This window comes from Botrytis porri, assembly GCF_014898465.1.
Source record: "Botrytis porri strain MUCL 3234 chromosome Unknown BPOR_009, whole genome shotgun sequence".
NCBI classification, from domain to species: Eukaryota; Fungi; Ascomycota; class Leotiomycetes; order Helotiales; family Sclerotiniaceae; genus Botrytis; species Botrytis porri.
Genome location: NW_024066083.1, coordinates 1,891,826 through 1,911,150, shown reverse-complemented (window position 1 = coordinate 1,911,150; position 19,325 = coordinate 1,891,826). Strand labels below are relative to the sequence as shown.

Here is a 19,325-nt window from a genome sequence, read left to right as displayed (position 1 = left end):
GGAAATATGAGGTGTGCGGCGTATCACGTGATTTTGCACACATGAGTTAACACATTGTAGAAGAGTCCCGAGGGTGTCACCTTCCTTGTTAGAATGATCTGAAGCTCACCGACATTCGATACAACAACAGACAGAGAAAGTCTCTCACGAACCTCACGGGGCGTATTGTAAAATGGCTTTAAATTGGACAATATGGCTGTAAATCATCAATTTATTGTTGATGTGATTTGCCTTGCCTTCAGAGAATGATTTCAACATATCACCCCGCCGGTTCATCTACTTGACATCTCCGTTATCCGGGGTAGCACAACCACCTTTCATGTAGACCAAAGCTACACGAATACAACCTCCCTCCAGGCAGTCGGATCCCTCTGAACTTTCCACATAGCAGGGCTAACCAGAGTTTCTCATAATGCTATTCTATCCAAGTATAGGTTGAGAGTATGAGAAAAGTGGCCTAATTCAAGTAGACTTGACTTATCATTCTTTCTACTTCCTCAAATCCTCCATCAAGTTATCCAATTTCGTTGGAAACGTCTAGATCCTATGCAGCTTAAGCTTATTCGAGCTGTCACTCTGATGCATGCTTGCATGATGGGCAACACATCGTTCGGGTCCCAATCCGACTAGGTACATTCATATGGCAAAACAAGTGTGGTTTGACAGCCATAGCATGCGATTGAGAAGGTCGATTTCGCAAAATAAGGCTGAGAACTGTTTCTATAACGTTAATTCAACATGTATAGATCCCAATGGAATCAGTGCTGGAGGAACTATTTGGCCGCGGTAGATATGTCATACTCATATTGGTAAAGCTGATGTAACACCCCTGAAGTTGCATGAGTCTCTGCAGAGGTGATGTCGTATTACATCTACACCACCTCTTGCGCATGATCGCTACTCACCGTTACGCTCACCTTTTCTTCATCTACCAGCGCCAAGTCACCGCCTTTACAGAAAAGTACTGCAATTCGTGGATTTTGGTCGAAAGATCCCTCCGGTATAACCTGATTCTGATATCCATGAGATCTAAGCCTCAATGATAGGTACATGGGGAGCATACTAGGTCGTACGCTCAACCTGTGAGACTTATTTATCAGACGTTGAAGAGCACTAAAAATGCGGACTTGGGTCTTCGGCGCGTACCGGTAACCTACACAATGCAGGATCTCGGTGGAAAAGGGTGACGCCCTAGGCAAACTATAACCTCTCAGGAGTCGTTATCGGTACCAGCTATATGTTGACCAAACAAATCAAGTTCGGAAAAGCAGAACCTGCATGCATTGTGACGGCCATTCCGAGTACAAGAATTGGAGGTGATTGAAACAGGCAATGATAAACACTATGTCAAGAGAACAGCAAGCAAGTGGAACAATTTGCTGACCGCATATTTCAGGCATCACATTACATTCGAAGAATACCTCCAGTAGTAAAGTCTGATTGAGAACCAGCAGAAGGGCCGAAAGTGTAATGTATACCAAGCACACGAACTCTGCAGCCTTATCATAGGGCTGCAGCTGTGCATATTCACCAGGAACTCCAAAACACATGACTACAATTCCATGCGGTGCAATGCATAGATCGAGTTCGTTCTAATGGGAAGCTTTGTATTGAAAGTCTAAAAAGTCATTACTGTGCCTGACCTGAATGGCAAGGGACTCAGCCCCTAAGGCCATGCTACTCCTGCCGGAACCGATCAACAGCTTTGTGTTCTTCTCAACAGCTTACCGCTCAGGTTCATCATAATTCGTTGAAACTACCTCCATTGTTGGGTATCGTACCTCGGCTTTTTATCAAGAAGCCTGGAATAGATCTAACTACTTGTGGAGATTCAACACTCGTATATCGTAAGAGTCACATCTATGATGGTAGAAGTCATCATAATCATAGCAACCTTAGTCTTCAGCTACAATAATGAGGCGAAGACTTGAAGGATCATTGCTCTTCAAGGCACCCTTCTCTCTTGCTAAATTTATGTTGACCGATGCAGAATGATGCTATATAAGATGCCAATGATCGATGGAAATCATCTCCTCTCCAGCTTGCAGATCTTATACCCTCTCCCGTTTTCAGATTATACCTCTCGATAATCTAGAAAACTCGACCAACATCGCCAGTTTACCTCATAAATTCTTCAACTGCTCCATCTCAAAATCGCGATTATCGTTAAGCCACACAAACCTGAGATCATGTGCTACGTACTCGTTGAACTTTATTCTGTATGCAGATGTCCCTACTACACCCACGCGATCGACATGTGTCCCGCATACGGAACACCGGGTCATTATGTTGAAGAAAGAACAATACTCGTCGGATACACCTGCGAGTTGCATTCATCACATCACTAGCACGAAACTTGTGACCTGCTCCTTGCGGTTACTATTGTAGTGTTGTGTCTCGAATTTGAATTTTGGCAAGATACTTGGTCGAGCTTTTACCCATCTCGATATATGTTTCGAAATGTACAACATGTTATCAGTTATTGGGTTATGAACTTGCTTAGTGCATAGTCTTCGTTTGGAAACGGAAGTTTGAGGACTTGGGGTTCTGGGTATTGGATTTCTGGGTATTGGGTTTCTCTTGGAACTGGCATGGGTTTGGCATTGGGATTTGGCATGAAGTATGGTCTGGATCACTGTATCGTCAACGTTGCCGGTCAACGCATTGGGAGTCGAAGAATTGGTATTTACTATGTTGGATGGGTGATACATTATGTCAAGGTTGTCTTTCGGGTTTAGATTTTACATTACCAGTGCGAACTGGCTGGGAACTTTAACGGCGACAAGGGTTTATGGATTGAGGGATTGAGATATGGTTGGGGTTTATACTATTACAAAAGCACTTTAGATCTACGATACTATTCACAAGTTTTATCTTGCATTTCTTATAAAATACGTCGCCACTTCTTTCAGTATCTACCAGAGAGAAAATAGGCACATCCATACAAGATGTCTATTGAAATTCCTTCTAGAGCTCACCCAATAAGAACAACCAGAATACCAGACCCTACCCAAATATTCCTCAATCACATTTCTCCCTGTCTAAAAACCCTTGAATGAGTTGAGCCTCCATTCCAGAAGCTTCCAGGCAGTCCCCATCCGACGTGTGAATCGGATCACATCAGCCTCGCATCCGCCATCAGAAACAACCATAACAAGCACACCCCCTAATCCTAAAGCTTGCATTCCCCAGGGCCAAAAGAAGATGATTGGAAGCTGAGTAAGAAAACCTGCTTGCTTACGTAGATATGATGGCCCTGCTACTACATCTGATTCGCAAATATGTTTTGGGATATTAGTCGTAAGAACGAATGATATCTGAGAATGGAAGAGTGGCTAGAAATAGAATGGAAGAAATATTCCAAACGGGAGGGGTACTAGGAAATGCATGGAAATGGAAAGTTGGGCTGAGTCGGAAAACTGTGGGTAGTGGGTTCTGGTATGTGATTTGTTCTGTGTGTATAGGGGATCGATGACGGTGGGGAGTTGGATGGAATGGGATGGGATGGGATTGGATTAGAATTAGCTCCAGAGGCAGATGAAGATGAAGATGCGTGGAGATCTCGTGTTTGACTGTGGCGTGGCGGAGATGCATATGAGATAGGGAGAGAATATGTGTGAGTTGATGAGTAAGGTTTTTGGATGGGTATTTGAGGGTTGTTGCTTGTGGGTGGCGCAGTGGGTATGCAGGATGAAGATGATGATGAGTATGAGAGTGCGAAGCGAGAGTGCCCCTTTCAATTGGGGTTTGCTGGCTTGTGGAGAGTTGAGAAAATGATTCGGATGGGGGTAGTTTGGATTGGTTTGATTTAGGAGATGAATTGTTTGATGCCCTAGGGAGATATCCACTGTCATATTATGTTGATATTACCAGACATGTCACCGTCGTGGATGTTACGAAGACTTTTTAGATACTTGATGAGTTAGCTACACTAAGATGAAGATCTAATAACTAGTAAATCTATCAATACCTCTACACCAGCAAATTTCACTCCGCACCACACAATTGCACAGTATGATTCCTACTCTCTACACGCTGCTTTACATCACCGCATCATCCAATCTCAAAACTACAACGACTCAATAATCCCACGTATGCAAGATGCTTACCCTGCATGTATTCATGCAGCCCTACTCGGGCCCGAAGTAATTGAATTCCACAGATTGAAATGGGTTTGTAGCTAACTGTATACATACGTATGTATGTAAGACAATGTGTTTTTCATATGAACAGCTAATGAAGAATAAAAATTGAATCAAACAGTCGAAGTTACCCTGATCTACATTCTCTCCTAAGAATCTTCCCATCTGGTATAACAACACTTCACCGCTATCCTACATATGGAATCATCTCCGATTTTCAAAATCTGCTTATCCTCATATATTACAGTATAACTCAACCCAACAATATACCCCCATGCCCAGCAGAATCGCCACTCTGATAACATTCAAATATCAAAACTCCCCAAAACCTCAACCATCTCAACACATACATCGACCACACATCATCTCAATATTCCCAACTCTCAGCCCTATCTATCAGAACCCTCAAGCTTACCTACTATGTAACTTGCAGATATTCATGCTACGTCATGTTATGTCATGTTATGTCATATCATCGTGCGATTGATTCTTACTTGCAGATGTGACAGTGCACTAGGAAATCAGAGCCAGTAGCACAGACGCTCTTGTTCCTTGGTGCTAGATATGTGAGAGCATCGTTACGTTGTGTATTTATGTGTTTATGCGTTGAGGTTTGAATGTTGAGTGTGGATTTCCCGGGTATGGTATCGCTGTATGGATACTGGGAATTAGAAAGCTGGCTATGATTATTTAATCAATCATTGAGTACCTATTAACTACATAATCTCAATCTCAATCTCGACACCAATCCATCCTCCTAGTGTATTCCGCAGTTCTCCACGAAGACATCCTCAGAATAATTAAAAACGGCATGTACTTACTATCCCCTGACGTAAGCGACGCTTTCGGAATGTTGCTAGCCACACTTAGACATTCTTCCTACTTACCTAGATAAAGTAGGTAAGACATTCCCGAAAATCTATTCCTTAGGGAGGTTTATTTCCATGTTTTCAGATTCGGATATTATCCATTTGCATTGATTCCCTAAATATCGAGAGAATTAATGACGAGAACGATGATTTATTGCTGCAAACCATTAAAAATACTCGCAAAGAAACCCAAAAAAATGGATACTGAAATATGAAATCTATGAGATATTTCTCTCTACACAATCCTTCAACATGAATTTATATTCAAAAACCATTCCACCGCACCAATAATTCCAGATGGCGAGACAAACAGCATCAACAACAACCCCCCTTACAACTCTCTCTCCCCCATCCAAATACATCCACTCCTCAACCTCAACCTCGCCACCCTTAACCCTACCCCCTCACTCCCGCCTTCCCCCCAAAGCACCTCAACCTCAACCCCAACCCTTACACCTCCCCCTCCGCCAGCGCGCCAAAATAATCCTCGGCTTCTCCGGCATCGGCAAAACGCACCTTGCCGCGCACGCGAACCGCGAATACGAATGGTTGCACGTAATCGACTATTCACTCGAGCGACACCATCTAGATTTCAGCTGCGATTATCAAACCGAGTACCTACAAACAATATCTGCTGCGGTATCGCAGCCGGGGGTTTTGTTATTGGGGGGACCGCGATGGGTGGGAGAGTTTTTGGTGAGGAATGGGTGGGCGTTTAGTAGTGTGTTTCCGAAATTGGAGTGTAGAGAGGAGTATGCAGTGAGGTGGGATCAGATGGGGGAGGAGGAGGGGTTGATTGCGCATCGGTTGGTGGGGTGGGAGGATGCGGTGAGGGATATGTGGTGGGGGGAGGGGAGGTGTAATCATTTTGAATTGGGGGAGGGGGTTTATTTGGAGGATATTTTTATGGATGTTTTGACGGCAGCGGATCATGTGGAGGGATCTGGGAGTGGGGAGAATGAGGATGGGGATGAGGAGTTGGGAGAGGTGTGGTATGATGCGCATGAGACGTTACAAGGATCTTCTGCGGGACGGAAAAGATCACGTACGGAGAATGATACCATACGACAAATTGTCCAAAGTCTCACGACTCGCCAATCCTCTCGAATTCAATCTTTCCTCAACTACACTTTTCTGATACTTCAGTTTATTTTCCTCTGTACCCTAGCCACGCTCATCCTACTAGCATACAAAGAATGGAATCTTTGGCAATCGAGAAACAAACCAAATTTCCCTACCATTGGGGAATTTTCCGGTCTGAGTGGTCTGAGTAGGATGCACAATATGTTTAGTCACTGGTTTCTTCCAGACTGTATATCGGCCATCTTGCCAAACTCACGAAAAACTTGGCTGGGCACATCTGATTTTCGGGAAGAACTTGTAATGTTGGTTCAGAAGTGGTTAGATTTGGAGAAATCTTTATTGGGTTCTTGATAGGGGTGTTGTGTGTTGTATATAGGTAGGTATCAGCGAAATGTATGTGCATTTGTGAGGAGATAGTTCTCATAAGGGCATACTATAGAATATTGCCCTTCAAGTACTCCCTAACCGTGAGTGCTCAGGACAAAGTGGATAAAAATCGATCTAGCAATCGTCGTAGTATACATATAGCGATGCTCTCGTTGCGAGATTTACATTAATTTGCAAATATCATCCTCGAGTAATGTGGTCGAGCATTATTGTGTAAATAAGCTTGACATTGTGATTGATTTGCATAGCGAGATGTTAAGACTCAATGTATGGCAAACCCGGTGGATGTATGCCACTCGTCATTTTATAAGGCTGCCAAAACATCACGTTTGTACTAACAAAAATAAGATATCGCTGAAATGTTCTCGCAAAGAGATAAGATTGGAAAACACACAAATGGTGAAATGCCACTGGCCTCTTCATAAGCCTGTGTTCCATTAATGGGTTACCAAAGACATTTTTAAAATCCTTCGTACGAACGACCTTTCACAGACCTTTGAATCTCATGTCGTTTACCATCTTGCTATAATTCTTCCTCATGCCTGCCTTTGCTGTTCTTCTTATTTTACCACGGCTCGACGGCAATAATCATTCTTGATACCTGCCGTGGAGCAACCCATGCTATAAAACTCAATGATCGCTGAAAGATCATTCGGAGCTATGAATGCGGTATGGATAGGCGAAAGATCATGATGTTTCCCCATTTGGTACCCGGTTTTGAACGTAGCAAATAACATTTTTCCTGGTAGCTATCCTGCTGAGATTATTCAACGAGCACCAAATAAATCTGTTATGCTCAATCTCCTTCCTCCCTGAGCTTCTACTTGGCTGGTTGGAATTTGGGTTTGAGGTGCCTGGGGTTCTGTATTTCCATGGTTCTCTACCATACTTTCCATCGTTTGCACGTCAAGCATGGTAGCTTGTGTCTTTTTCCAATTCTTGAGAATTTCTGATTGATTCGCAACTCTCGTACCCGTCTCATCATCATGAATGTATATACCATAAGCCTTTGCAACAGGAGTACCTCCGACCGTCTCTGACTTTTCAACCGTCCAATATAAGTATTCCCCATTAATCTCCACATTATTCATTTCGCTGAAATCGTGAATAATATTATTAAGGCCCTTGCGATTGAGAACCACAATGCAGTGGTCTTCAGCCCCGGTGGTGGGTGAGGGTAAAAGCTCGCAGACGAACAATGTACCCTCGATGGGAAGTTTCTCCCAAGTCTTTGACTCTAGAGAAAACATGTACATAGTGGCAGATGCCGCAAGCGAAGTGATCTTTTGGATAGATGGATGGTAGCGTCTGAGGACTGATAGATTGAGTTCTTCGTTGGTACGAGTAGGAGGTGCGGGACCCAGTATTGGCGTCTCGGTATCATAGTCGGAAGCTTGAACTTGGCTCAACTGAGAGGGTCCTGGATGATTTTGACGCTGACGAGGCTTTCGAGGCGTCATTCTGACGGCTTTGATCTATGCGAGGATAGAAGACCTGAGATATGGTAGATAGAAGGCTAACGATTTAGCTGGTCTATGGAGCCCTACCGTTGTTGGCGGATAAGTGGTTGAGGTCGTAGATTTATTGCTGCGCAAGTGGTGGTGTGAAGTTGCGAGGCAGTTAGATGGATAGATGAATCTGTTGATCTAAGCAGTATGGAATACTGAATACTGAATACGGTTTCGAGTGTGCGTTCTTAATGCAAAGAATGGCAGTCTTGTGAATGAAGTTTATTGTATTTTGAGACGGCAAGATTTATTCGGTATTGTCATGAAGGAAGAAGGATGTCAGCCTCGCGGTAACAGATGGGGAAATGTGAAATGCACCTGAGAACACTAAAATCCAAACCGTCAAGGGGGCACAATTGGACAACAAGTGGGCTTTAATACTTCTAGAACAACCCCCACTAGCAAGCACTTAATCACCATTGGCATCATTTATAGTAAGTAAGTAGTACCCTTAGCACCATTAGTACCACAATTACATTGACTTTAGGTTCGGTCCGTACAATAATAATAATAATAATAATAGAAAAGTATACCAAGGAAGTTGGGTCGTTGGGTAGTTATGTAGGTACTTATTAGGTACTTGTACCGCTATTTGTTGAACTCGTCTACTTTTATCCTTTACATGATTACCTGCATCAACTGCCATTCGTTCTCTCACACACTCATTCATTGACTTTGAAATACTCACAAACCTTTCTGCTACTCCGCCTGCAAAACTCTCTTGCCTCCAATCACTACATCGTACTCGCTCTTTGATTTCTTCTTGAAAAACCACCCCCGGTGAGCTTTGAGCCTACGTCATTCAATCCCGGGTATTTAAAGAACAAAAGGAAAAAGCAAGACAGCGAAGAAGAAGAAACCCGAGCACGATCTTCGAGAAAGAATAGAAGGGAAACAGGCCGCGCAAAATCAACATGTCATGAAACTTTGACGTCTGTTATCATTGAAAACTGTTGTAAACCCTCAAAGATGGTCTCGAACACGAGAGATTCGATAGATGAGGAACCTGTCGAAGTCGAATTGCCTGTGACCTCCAGTCCACAATCCCTCTCGAAAGCTGTCTATGCGCGACGAAGCGAATACACTCGACCGCATAAAATCAAAATAAAGATTGGTTGCTGGAATGTTGCTGCTTGTCCTGGAACCGAGAAAGATCTCGCAGGTTGGTTTGTGCAAGGCAAAGGGATTGACAAACGACTAGCTGGGCTTGATATAGCCAATGCGATTGAGAAGCAAAATAGTCAATCGAACATAGAAAGTGTCGAGGAACAAGAATCAAGGAGGAAGAAGAAAGAGTCAACAATCCCGCTTGGCGATGAAGGTATAATTGCTGGCGGAGAAGATGTCGGATTATATGTTTTGGGACTACAAGAAGTTGTTCAGCTCACGTCTGCGAAGGAATATATTGGCAAAGTTTATTCAAATGACAATCCTGCAACAATATGGAGGAAAGCACTTTCTGGGGCTTTACCAGAAGGTTACACTTTAGTGGCTGAACAACAGCTCTCTGGTCTGCTCATGTTCATCTACGCATCCCCAGCCGTGGCACCTACGATAAGTTCTGTCAGTACCGTCAGTATTGGGACTGGATTCATGGGATATCTAGGGAACAAAGGCGCAATTACTACTAGGATAGTACTGGGAGAAACAACTCGACTTGTATTCGTAAATTCACATTTGGCTTCGGGAACGGATAAAGCGCATTTGGAAAGGCGAATTTGGGATGTTCAACAAATAGTGCAAAGAACGCATTTCGACCCTATAAGCCGAGGTGGAGTTCTAGATGATGCCCAGGAGAGCATCGGTGATGAAGATTTTGCTTTCTGGTTTGGAGATCTAAACTTCAGATTGGAAGGTTTACCGGGAGACGACATTCGACGATTGCTGATGCTTCATACGAAAGGAGAATATGACATTGGGTCGCGATCAAGAAAGAAGATTGACAACGAAATTGACGCTGGTGACGGACCAATCGTAATCAGGTCTATTGATAGTGATGACGAATCTGAGGAAGATTTTCGTAAAAGCAGTAGCACGTTTGACCCGAACGACGATTCTTCTACTGTGACCACGCTTCCCGATCCTGATGATTTCATGCAAGATCCAAGCCAAGATCCTGCCTCATTACAAGCTACCATTGATTCGTTATTACCACATGACCAATTAAGGCATGTCCAAAAAGCTCGAAGAGCGTTCCACGACGGCTGGAGAGAAGGGCCGGTAACATTCCTTCCAACATACAAATACGATGTAGGGAGTATGGGAGTTTTTGATTCGAGCGAGAAGAAAAGGGCACCAAGTTGGTGTGATAGAATTCTATTCAGAACACGGAGAGACAAATTGGTGTTTGATGCCAAGATGAATGAAGAGTCATTGGCAAGAGCAAAAGATGAAGAAATGAGGGCTCAAGGAATGGATCATGCCACCGATGATGAAGATGTCCTTTTTAGCTATGATCCAGATGAAGATGGGGAGCAACAGACTACTCCTTCTAAGAGCGATGATTATGATGAATATGACGAATACGATGAGACTGAGGACAATGAAAACGCACCAGTAATAACTAGGGACGGATTTATAGATCGAATAAATCTGGATATTTACACCTCACATCAACGAGTCCTCTCATCAGATCACAAACCACTCGATGCTGTTTTTAGCTTGGAATATGACGCAGTCGTACCTGAAATAAAGTCAAAAGTACAGCAAGAGGTTGCTAGAGACCTTGATCGAGCGGAGAATGAAGCTCGGCCCGGGATAACCATTGTTATAGATCATTCACAGAACACAGAGGAAAGTCATCAAAGTGACAAGTCTCGGAAGAATTCAGATGACGGAAATGGAGCTGTTGATTTTGGGGATGTTGAATTCGAACACCGAAAATCTAGAAATATTACGATTGCAAATACGAGCCAAGTCACATCTACATTTGCATTTGTTGATAGACCTGGTGTTGAAGGCCAAGAAGACAGAATTGCACCGTCATGGCTCAGTGTATGGTTTGCAGGATTCTCTATGGATGAAGATGATAGAGCCTTACAAGATCTTAAACGAGAGGTTACACTAGAACCTGGGGATGCAATCAATGTAACACTCGAGGTTTTAGTGGACGACCCTTCCTCTGTAAAGTCATTGAATAATGCGGAGGTCCTACTCGAAGATGTATTGGTATTACGAGTTACGGAGGGAAGAGATCATTTTATTCCAATCAAGGGAAATTGGCTCCAATCTTGTCTAGGACGATCTATTGAAGAGCTCATTCATATACCAGAAGGTGGCGTGCGAGCTTTGTTACCTCGTCCAAGAGGCCAACCCGGACCTCCAGTCAACAGAGGCCAGGAAGTGACTTGGTCTGCACCTCGAGAATTACTCAAACTTACACAAGTCGTCGATTCTCTCACAGATCGTGTCGTGGCTGATTCAAATATGTTGGAAGGGGCGATGATACCTAGAGATTCTCCCGGTTGGCCATTCGATGAAAAGACATGGCGATACAAAGATAAACCTACTAGGATCGCGTTGAAAAGTCAAGTATTAACAGCTCTTGACGCGGACCAAAGTATATATGATATATTTCCCGTGGAAATTCCAGCCGCTCATCGACTCGAAATCGTAGCAGAAGTTCTCATCCTCTTTTTACGCAGTCTTACCGATGGCATTGTTCCCGCACCTCTATGCGAGCAAATCGACTCCGATATCACATCTCGAGTCAATATTCAATCGGACGTCGAAGAAACAAAAGCATGGCTACTGGATATTCTCTCGTTACCTCATCACAATATCTCTTTCGTCTTCCTCACTTCGACACTCTCCCGTGTAGCGGGAGAATTGGCACCGATACCAAAAGTAAGACGTTCCCTCGACACGGCTGTTCGTATTGGATTCGATTCCGTAAAGAGAACGCTGAGTTGGAAAGGGAGAGCAGCGCCGCTTCCGGAAGATCCGGCAGCAGTGAGGAGGAGAGAAGTTAATAGGGCGTTTGCGGAGGTGTTTGTGGGGATCGTTTTTAAAGGGAGTGTGGGGGTGAAAGAGAGGAATAAAAGGACGGTGGAGGAGAAGAGGAGAGATGTTTTAGAAGCGTTTTTGAAGGGGTTTTCGCGTTGAGGGAACGGTGGGGATGGGGGAGGAGGTCTGTGGGTTTTTTTTTTACAAGAGTAGCGAGTGGATGGTAATGAATAAATGAATTATTTTGGTGTTCTTTTCTATTGTTACTTCTTAGCGGGATAGATTGGGAGGGAGGCCATTATTGTTGGGGTTTGGAGGGAAGGATAGGAATAGATAGATGGTCGGACGGTCGGGTGGGACAGCTTGGAAATGCTATCTAGATGCGTGTATGTAACAGTCTAGGAAGTAATGCCTATAAATAAATTATAACTAGATGTTCTTCACAACTTCTATTGCTATCAGTGTCACAAAAAATATCACTGTCCCACTACATGGCTCTCATCACTGCATAGATCAATGAAAAAGTATTTAAAACGTATTATATCCCATTAATCATTAAATGACCCCCTATCCCCAGAAACGAAGTTAAAGTTACCCAGGTATCTTCTAGAAAATTAATAAATACTAAAAACATCCGTCCCATTATCATACTGCACACCACACACATCCACAAACGAACCCACCACTTCCGCTCTCTCGCTCAGCCACTCCTGCACGTCTTCCTCCTTGCAACTTGTTCCGGGACCTCCGGTACAAGTAACCAAATCCTGTGGACTATTATTTACCAAAACTCTGTAGTAGGTTCCGGCCTCGTAACCAAAGCTATCGCATTCCATTTTTTCGATTGCGACGTTGGTGAGGAAGGGGAGGATAGCGCTGGATTTCCAGGCGCGGTTGTAGTTGATGGTGTTGAGGGGCATGGTGCCATTGATATTGTTGGCGCCGGAGTAGGCGGAGTTGTTGAAGAGACCGAGTGCGACGATGACGGTGGGAGGGAGTTCGCGATGGGTGAAGGAGATGTAGAGATCTTGATCTGTGGTGGCGTTTGAGGCGTTGTTTTGTTCCGTCATGAGCGTGTTGAAGGTGGCGTTGACCCAGGGGAATCCAATGGCGCCGGAGGCTTCGTGTCCGTACCCGGTGTTGTAGAAATATTGGATGTCGTTGGTGTATTCGAAGCCGAGCCAGTCGGTAGGGGAAAGGACCGAGAGGTCGCAGAAGGGCGAGGAGCCGCGGATCACGGTTTCGTAGCCGCAGAGAAGGGACATGCCGTAGACGTCGTTGGAGGTGAAGTTGAATGCGGGTGCCAAGCTGTTGAAACGTGCGGTGACGGGTTTGGTGTAGACTTCTTGGAATTCACCGGATTCTTCGCTTCCGCCTGAGGAACTGTATGCTGGGCATGCCTTGTATGGAGTCAAGGAATTGGCGCTCGAGTTCTTTCCTTCGTATATTTGGACAATCTCAATATCCGAGGCATCGTCTGCGAGACCATTGGAAAAAGATTGCGCGGTCTTCACGGTTCTTTCTGCAGTGGACGTCCATATTTTATTTGGGGTTCTCAGACTTTGATATCTCTGCGCGATATCCACACCCAAGTTTGTGGCCTCCAATTTACCCGATCTGGTCAACATTTCGATTTCGGGATCGGTAATAGGAGCTTGCCATGTTGAGAGGAAGGAAAGACTTGGAATGCTCGCCCAGTTCACAGATGTGTTTGCGAGCTTTTGTACAAAAGGCTCAATGTATTCTTCGTAGTCGAAGTCATTGGCATAGATTGCAGCATGGCGGACAAGATAAGCAGCTCGAGTTACGTTGCATCCTTGAGGAGGAGCAGGATCAGTAGGGGGATCTTGAGGATCGAATGGTGGTGCGGTTCCAGCTAGATGCTCCAATGGATCGAAAGAATAGGAATTGGGTGAATGAGAGACTACATTGGTAGCTTGGAGAGCGAGCGTGAGGAGAACTGAGGAACGCATCTTGAGATGGATGAGGAGAAAGAAGAGATAGGGATGAAAAAAAGAGAATTGCGCCCTACCGGTTCTGGTACCTTACCTTATATTCATCCATGATTTGAGAGATCTTCACCGCAAATCTCCCCAGTTCATCATCACGGCTTGAATTTGCAATCTTGGTACCGACTAAATCAAGGCACAGGGAACGGTATCCACGATGCGATGTATTTTTCGTAGATGTGTGGGCACAAGTCGGCAGCTAGCTCAACAGGTTTGTTGTTTCTTGTTGTCGGTGGATTAGCTTGATGTCAGCCAAGCCATTTATATTGACGAATCACCAGCCACATTTATGGGTCTGTTTAGCACGAAAGTAGTTAGCCGAATTGGGTGACGGACATCGCTCAGGGGTGTTGGCGCAGTCCCGAGCGCACCAGAGTCAGAATGAACTACGGGGGTTACAGTCATTTCGGATGAGATTATAGGCTCTTTTAGGTGGTGTATGTCTTAAGGCCCTATAAGGCTCTAAAAGTTATTGCCCGCTCTGCTAAATTAGGGTAGTAAAGCTTATATCTCAAGCTCAATTAGGCTATAGATAGGCATGATATTCGAAAGCCCGAAGCTTAGAAGCTCGTTAAGCCGAATATAGGCTCAAGCTATGCAAACACAGATGTCTCCCGACAACTCCGTATTGCAAAAGTCGGAATAAATCCCGGTGCACATGTCACAGAATGACGAACATGATTTCCGACAAGCTGGCTCAGCTGGATGCTGAATTACCTAAGTTTCTCATGGAGAATAACAAAATGGTTCCAGACTTTCATAGATTTGCTGTCTGTCTGATTTCACAAAGTCTTTACTCGTTCACACTAAACATGACCTTCGAAGTCGATGATTCATAACTTTTCTGTTGGAATGTCTATTTTCGCAATCATAATTTGACGTTCAACTTGACGTTCAAAGTCTATCATGTCAATATACATCTTGCTCGTATTCTTCAACGCCATTAACTTCATTTATCAATCTCGTTTTCCATCTCGAACTCAAACACTGCAATAGCTAGCTTGGATTGATCTAGTTTCAAAAGTCAAGAAGACAAGTACCCTACTCTCTTAGGATATTGAATCCTTTCTGTTTCTAATTACATCTACTTACATCCACAATAAACTCTCTCAAAATTACCAAACTCTCCTCACCCCTCACTTGCCATAAAAGGTCTCAAATCAGCCTAGATCACATGTCTTACCCCGGTGTCATCGCGCGCTATTGACAAATATCACAACTTTATTATCCATATTGCAAATTTGCCAACGATGTTGCGCCTCGTATCTTCCAATGTTCCTTTCAACTATTAACTTCCTGCAAATTTAGCCAAAATCCTCGCAATTATCATGTAACCCGGTATGGGGAACCAATGACTACTCCCGATATATCCTCTCTGATTTTAGGGAGATGCTCCCGCTTGTCTTGAAATGGTATGAAGTTCTTCCTTGATATACGACCGCAATTTAACTTCGACAGCGAACCTTTATGCTGGAAGAAACAAGACATCATTGGTTCCTCCGATGCCCTCGATTTATTTCCAAGCGTCACTTCATTAAATTCAGTGCGTATTGCTTCATCCTACCAAGCTCTCCTCTACTCTTTTCTCTTTTTTTTCTTTCCCTTTACTGTCCTTCTCCTTGGGTCTTCTACTCGGCTTAATCCTCACCTAACGAAGACTTTGATTTCTCTCTAAAATTGCATTGCAACTTGTTCTTGCTCTTTCTTGGAGAAGCCCTCCGTTCTGGTGAAGTATCAGGTGAAATGATATTCTCGATGCTCTTTTTATGCTCTACAACAGTTCGATCCTTCTCTTCCCGCTGGAACATCTATGAACAACATCTCAAGGCCAGCGCCACTAACGAGTTCCTGGTGGGGTATCGACCTCAGGGTCTCAGGATGACCTGTCGTACCAGTATAAGTTTCAAAAACTTTCAGTGAGGTTGAATATCAGCTCACCAGACAATCAAAGAACACAGCACGTGTTTTCCGTTTGATAACTGCCGCTGTCCAGCTTAATGTAGAGTTCGTTCCCTTAGATGATCTCCTTGAAGATTATCGCGTGTTTATAGCGTTGGGTGAAACGATCTTTGACATCGCGTGCTGCGACTCCTTTGAATTTCCTCCAGAGCTAGTGACAGTCCCGCCGAATATGGCTAGGAATCTACCACCCACTTTTATTTCCATACACTTCAGGCTCATCTGTTTTGGGGCGCAACCTCTCCTTAAATTACCACTGGAGGTAGGACCTTGAGGGCCATCCTAATACATGCGGTTTGGATCTCAGAAAGCTGTGATGCTTAGATGCATGTCATCTCAAACACATCTCTTGCGTGATCGTCAAATCTCCATATCCTGGTGCATAATATTGGTATGCGTTAACATACCGACCGTCGAACTCATTATTCTTTGATAGAAAAAGCATCACAGAAGCAGGTCAAAACAATCATTCCTTGATATTTGGCAGCTTGCATTTCCAATCGTTCATGTTCAGCGCGATGCTTCGATCCTTTGGTGCTTTGTACTGAATCTGACGAATACCATACTCTGGCCGTGGTTTGATACCTAATTGTTGATTGGACAACCTCTGTGACCTGATTCGACCATTTCTCATAGTTGGACAGTCAGAACATAGTTTCTCAATCTGTTCGATCTTTCTCTCTCTTTGTCTAGCCGAAACTCCATTGGGCAGGTGACAGCAATTTTTCGCGTGAAGATCCCAAGATGATGTGGTGCAAGAGGCGCGAAGAACCATATTTCATGTCCTCAAGTGGTAATCTACATTGGACTGGTACATCGTCGATATGAAATTTGAAAGCAAATCACTTCTGTTTTACCTCCACACTTGCTGTCAGGAATTCAATAGTCTTGGCTCCCTCATTCGAATGAGCCCTTTGCCGGGCACCCATCGATGCTTGAGAAGCTGATTCTAGACCTGAGTGGATCTCAGCATCCGAACCGATCCAGGATTCGCAATGCCCTGTGCGGATAGTCGTCCAACATTGTTCTCTGAGTCGTGCGAGGTTTTCCCTATAAAAAATACCTCAACCTAGAATGGCGACGAAGAACACTCATACAGCTGGGAACTCTCTGTTGATGAATAGTCACAACATCCCCTCGGGTATCTTACCACGATTCTCTAGACAAGACTTTGAAAGAGTCAATCCCAGTTGTTTTATGACCGGTTTGGGGAAACGACGGCGAATTCGGAGAACACAAATTGACCTTTCGGGCACTATCTCCCCTATCCTGCTGCAATACCCTCTCTACTGATGAATCCATATTCCAAAGATATGATATGAAAGATACCTTGGAAGCTAGATCTTCAGCCCTTAGGAAATTCTGATTACTATTTAGTGGCTCCCTTCTAGAATGCAAAGCACCTCCTTCTTTCCCCTTTTTTCTCTAATGCCTGTATCGTATTGAACACAATTTGACGATCACATGCTAGAGCAAATCGATAGAGGTCAAAACAACTAGAATAAGAAAGCTAGAGAGGAAAACGATCTCTAAGTGTGACGAGGGATCGCATAGATATGTGATATTCGTCACATATGGTTCTCTTTTTATATTTGGAGAGCTTCACCTGTCAGCCAGAGCTAACGAACATCTGAATCTTTCTCAAAAGTTGTATTTTTTCGGATCGGAGATCCCTTAATCTGCTGGTGAAAATCCATCTTCTAGTTTTGTGTAACATCACTGATTCCCGATAAAATACAAGAAGTCAGTTTTAACTGAATAGCTTATCTCGATCCGGTAAAAATATCTTCCAATCGATAGACCATGTCACATCTCTAGCGAAAAATTGTCGCCTGGATGGAGTATCGTGCAGCGTACTTGCGTATGGAGTGTGTCTACTCTAACCACTCGAAAGCGCATCTTGCCGAATTTATGCAGCTCTCTGCTCGTCAAGATGGGATCTTCCTTAATCCTCGTACCCCCTACAAGTATTCCTTCCTCGTCGCTGGAAGTATGGAGTCGATTATGTGGGGATTTCGAATGTTTTGCGTGTGTTTCGTATGGCACAGGAAGCTTCCAATCTCACACTGCAATTGCTGTCAAGATTCACAGCTTGCAGTGCCATCTTTATCGCAATCTGAGGCAAATCGACAATACTTCCATGTTATTTCTTGCCTTTAAAAGGCTCCCTCTCCTATAGCATTCAATCTCGTATGTAACAATGATCACAAATTTGCATGTCGCCGATATCTTCGACTACTACTGAGAGCGCCAATTATCCCTGTCGACTTCTAAGACGAAAAGCTGATTCTGGGTACTTATTAATCTCAATAACTTCGATCCCGGAACCCATCTGTCTTCTTTGTCTTGTTAACCCTTCATTCAGCCTTGCTCGAACCTTTACGGGCTTCGCTGCATGATCTACTAACTCCAACATCCTCTCATTGACTCAAGAATCGTTGGAAATTTGAATGTGAGAAATCATGTATCCTCCATATGAAGATCACGATTAGCTCCGTGTGATGATTCGTCCGATTAGCAATTCAGAAAGCAACCTTTGGTACAATGTTTTTCAGATCCTGGTGTGATCCGAATATGCTCGACGATCCTGTCTGCAGTCCTGTGAAATGTCCGTACTTTCAAAGATAATCCTGTTCAGGATGTTAAGTAGTCATCACCTGAAAAAGGTTGAGCGATGCCAGAGATTGGAAGTTATGCTGAAAGCAGGTTTCTTCCGACGTTTAGTAGCCTGAGAATTTGGAGTTAATGTTGTTGTGGGTGAAGATGAAGTATCTCAATCCTTGGTCTTACTGTCTCCAGTCGTTCATTGCTTAGACTGCTCCCTCTTATCCATCGCACATACTCTTTTAACTATCCTCCGTTCTTCTTCTCGCTCTAGAGCTGCGGATCAATCACGTTTTTGTATTGAGAGCAATATGACTGCCCATGCCTTCTGAAGTTTTTCTTCTTGCTAAGATCATCACACTTGAAAGAAGAGGACTTCACCAAGAAAATGAACGTTTCCACCAATCTACGATTCGAAGAACGAGTTCCTCGAGGTTCATATTCACAGCCAACTGATAAAAGGTAAGACCGAGCTTGTGAAGTTCGTCGATAAGTACTTCCGTGACGGGACACATATGGGGTAGTAAATCGTTTAGGCCATGCATATTTATTAACCAATAAATCATTCTCTCTTCATTCGTGATTCGGTGCCGCCGGCAATCGTATAATATAATTCAACCGTGACTCAATCTAGGAGTTCAAGATGGGGATCCCTGCCAAAATCACATGGCTTCGCGTTAAGCAACTAATGCATGTGAGTCCCTAAGTAACAATCCCAGGTTCTTTCGGATAGCCGGATCGGCGAGTGTCCATGTGATCTAATGTTGGCCTGTAGAATTTCGGACTGAATCCGTCATGCTGGTGATGGAACTCCCTGGA

General features: G+C 43.9%; 5 protein-coding genes across 5 annotated transcripts; 2 read left to right on the top strand and 3 right to left on the bottom strand.

The window, feature by feature from the left end:
* Nucleotides 1-5,308: 5,308 nt before the first annotated feature.
* EAF01_007355 (uncharacterized protein) lies at nucleotides 5,309-6,445 on the top strand (the record flags this gene model as incomplete). The annotated part of the gene is made up of 1 exon (XM_038915610.1): nucleotides 5,309-6,445. One exon carries the CDS (start codon nucleotides 5,309-5,311, stop codon nucleotides 6,443-6,445), a length of 1,137 nt encoding a protein of 378 aa, XP_038769248.1.
* Nucleotides 6,446-7,248: 803 nt separating this feature from the next.
* EAF01_007354 (uncharacterized protein) lies at nucleotides 7,249-7,941 on the bottom strand (the record flags this gene model as incomplete). The annotated part of the gene is made up of 1 exon (XM_038915609.1): nucleotides 7,249-7,941. One exon carries the CDS (start codon nucleotides 7,939-7,941, stop codon nucleotides 7,249-7,251), a length of 693 nt encoding a protein of 230 aa, XP_038769247.1.
* A 1,017-nt stretch (nucleotides 7,942-8,958) lies between these two features.
* EAF01_007353 (uncharacterized protein) lies at nucleotides 8,959-12,093 on the top strand (the record flags this gene model as incomplete). The annotated part of the gene is made up of 1 exon (XM_038915608.1): nucleotides 8,959-12,093. One exon carries the CDS (start codon nucleotides 8,959-8,961, stop codon nucleotides 12,091-12,093), a length of 3,135 nt encoding a protein of 1,044 aa, XP_038769246.1.
* Nucleotides 12,094-12,548: 455 nt separating this feature from the next.
* Nucleotides 12,549-13,907, bottom strand: EAF01_007352 (uncharacterized protein; the record flags this gene model as incomplete). Its single annotated transcript, XM_038915607.1, has 1 exon — nucleotides 12,549-13,907. One exon carries the CDS (start codon nucleotides 13,905-13,907, stop codon nucleotides 12,549-12,551), a length of 1,359 nt encoding a protein of 452 aa, XP_038769245.1.
* A 2,837-nt stretch (nucleotides 13,908-16,744) lies between these two features.
* EAF01_007351 (uncharacterized protein) lies at nucleotides 16,745-17,204 on the bottom strand (the record flags this gene model as incomplete). The annotated part of the gene is made up of 2 exons (XM_038915606.1): nucleotides 16,745-16,952; nucleotides 17,053-17,204. The coding sequence occupies 2 exons, from the start codon at nucleotides 17,202-17,204 to the stop codon at nucleotides 16,745-16,747; spliced, it is 360 nt and encodes a 119-aa protein (XP_038769244.1).
* Between the last annotated feature and the right edge of the window lie 2,121 nt (nucleotides 17,205-19,325).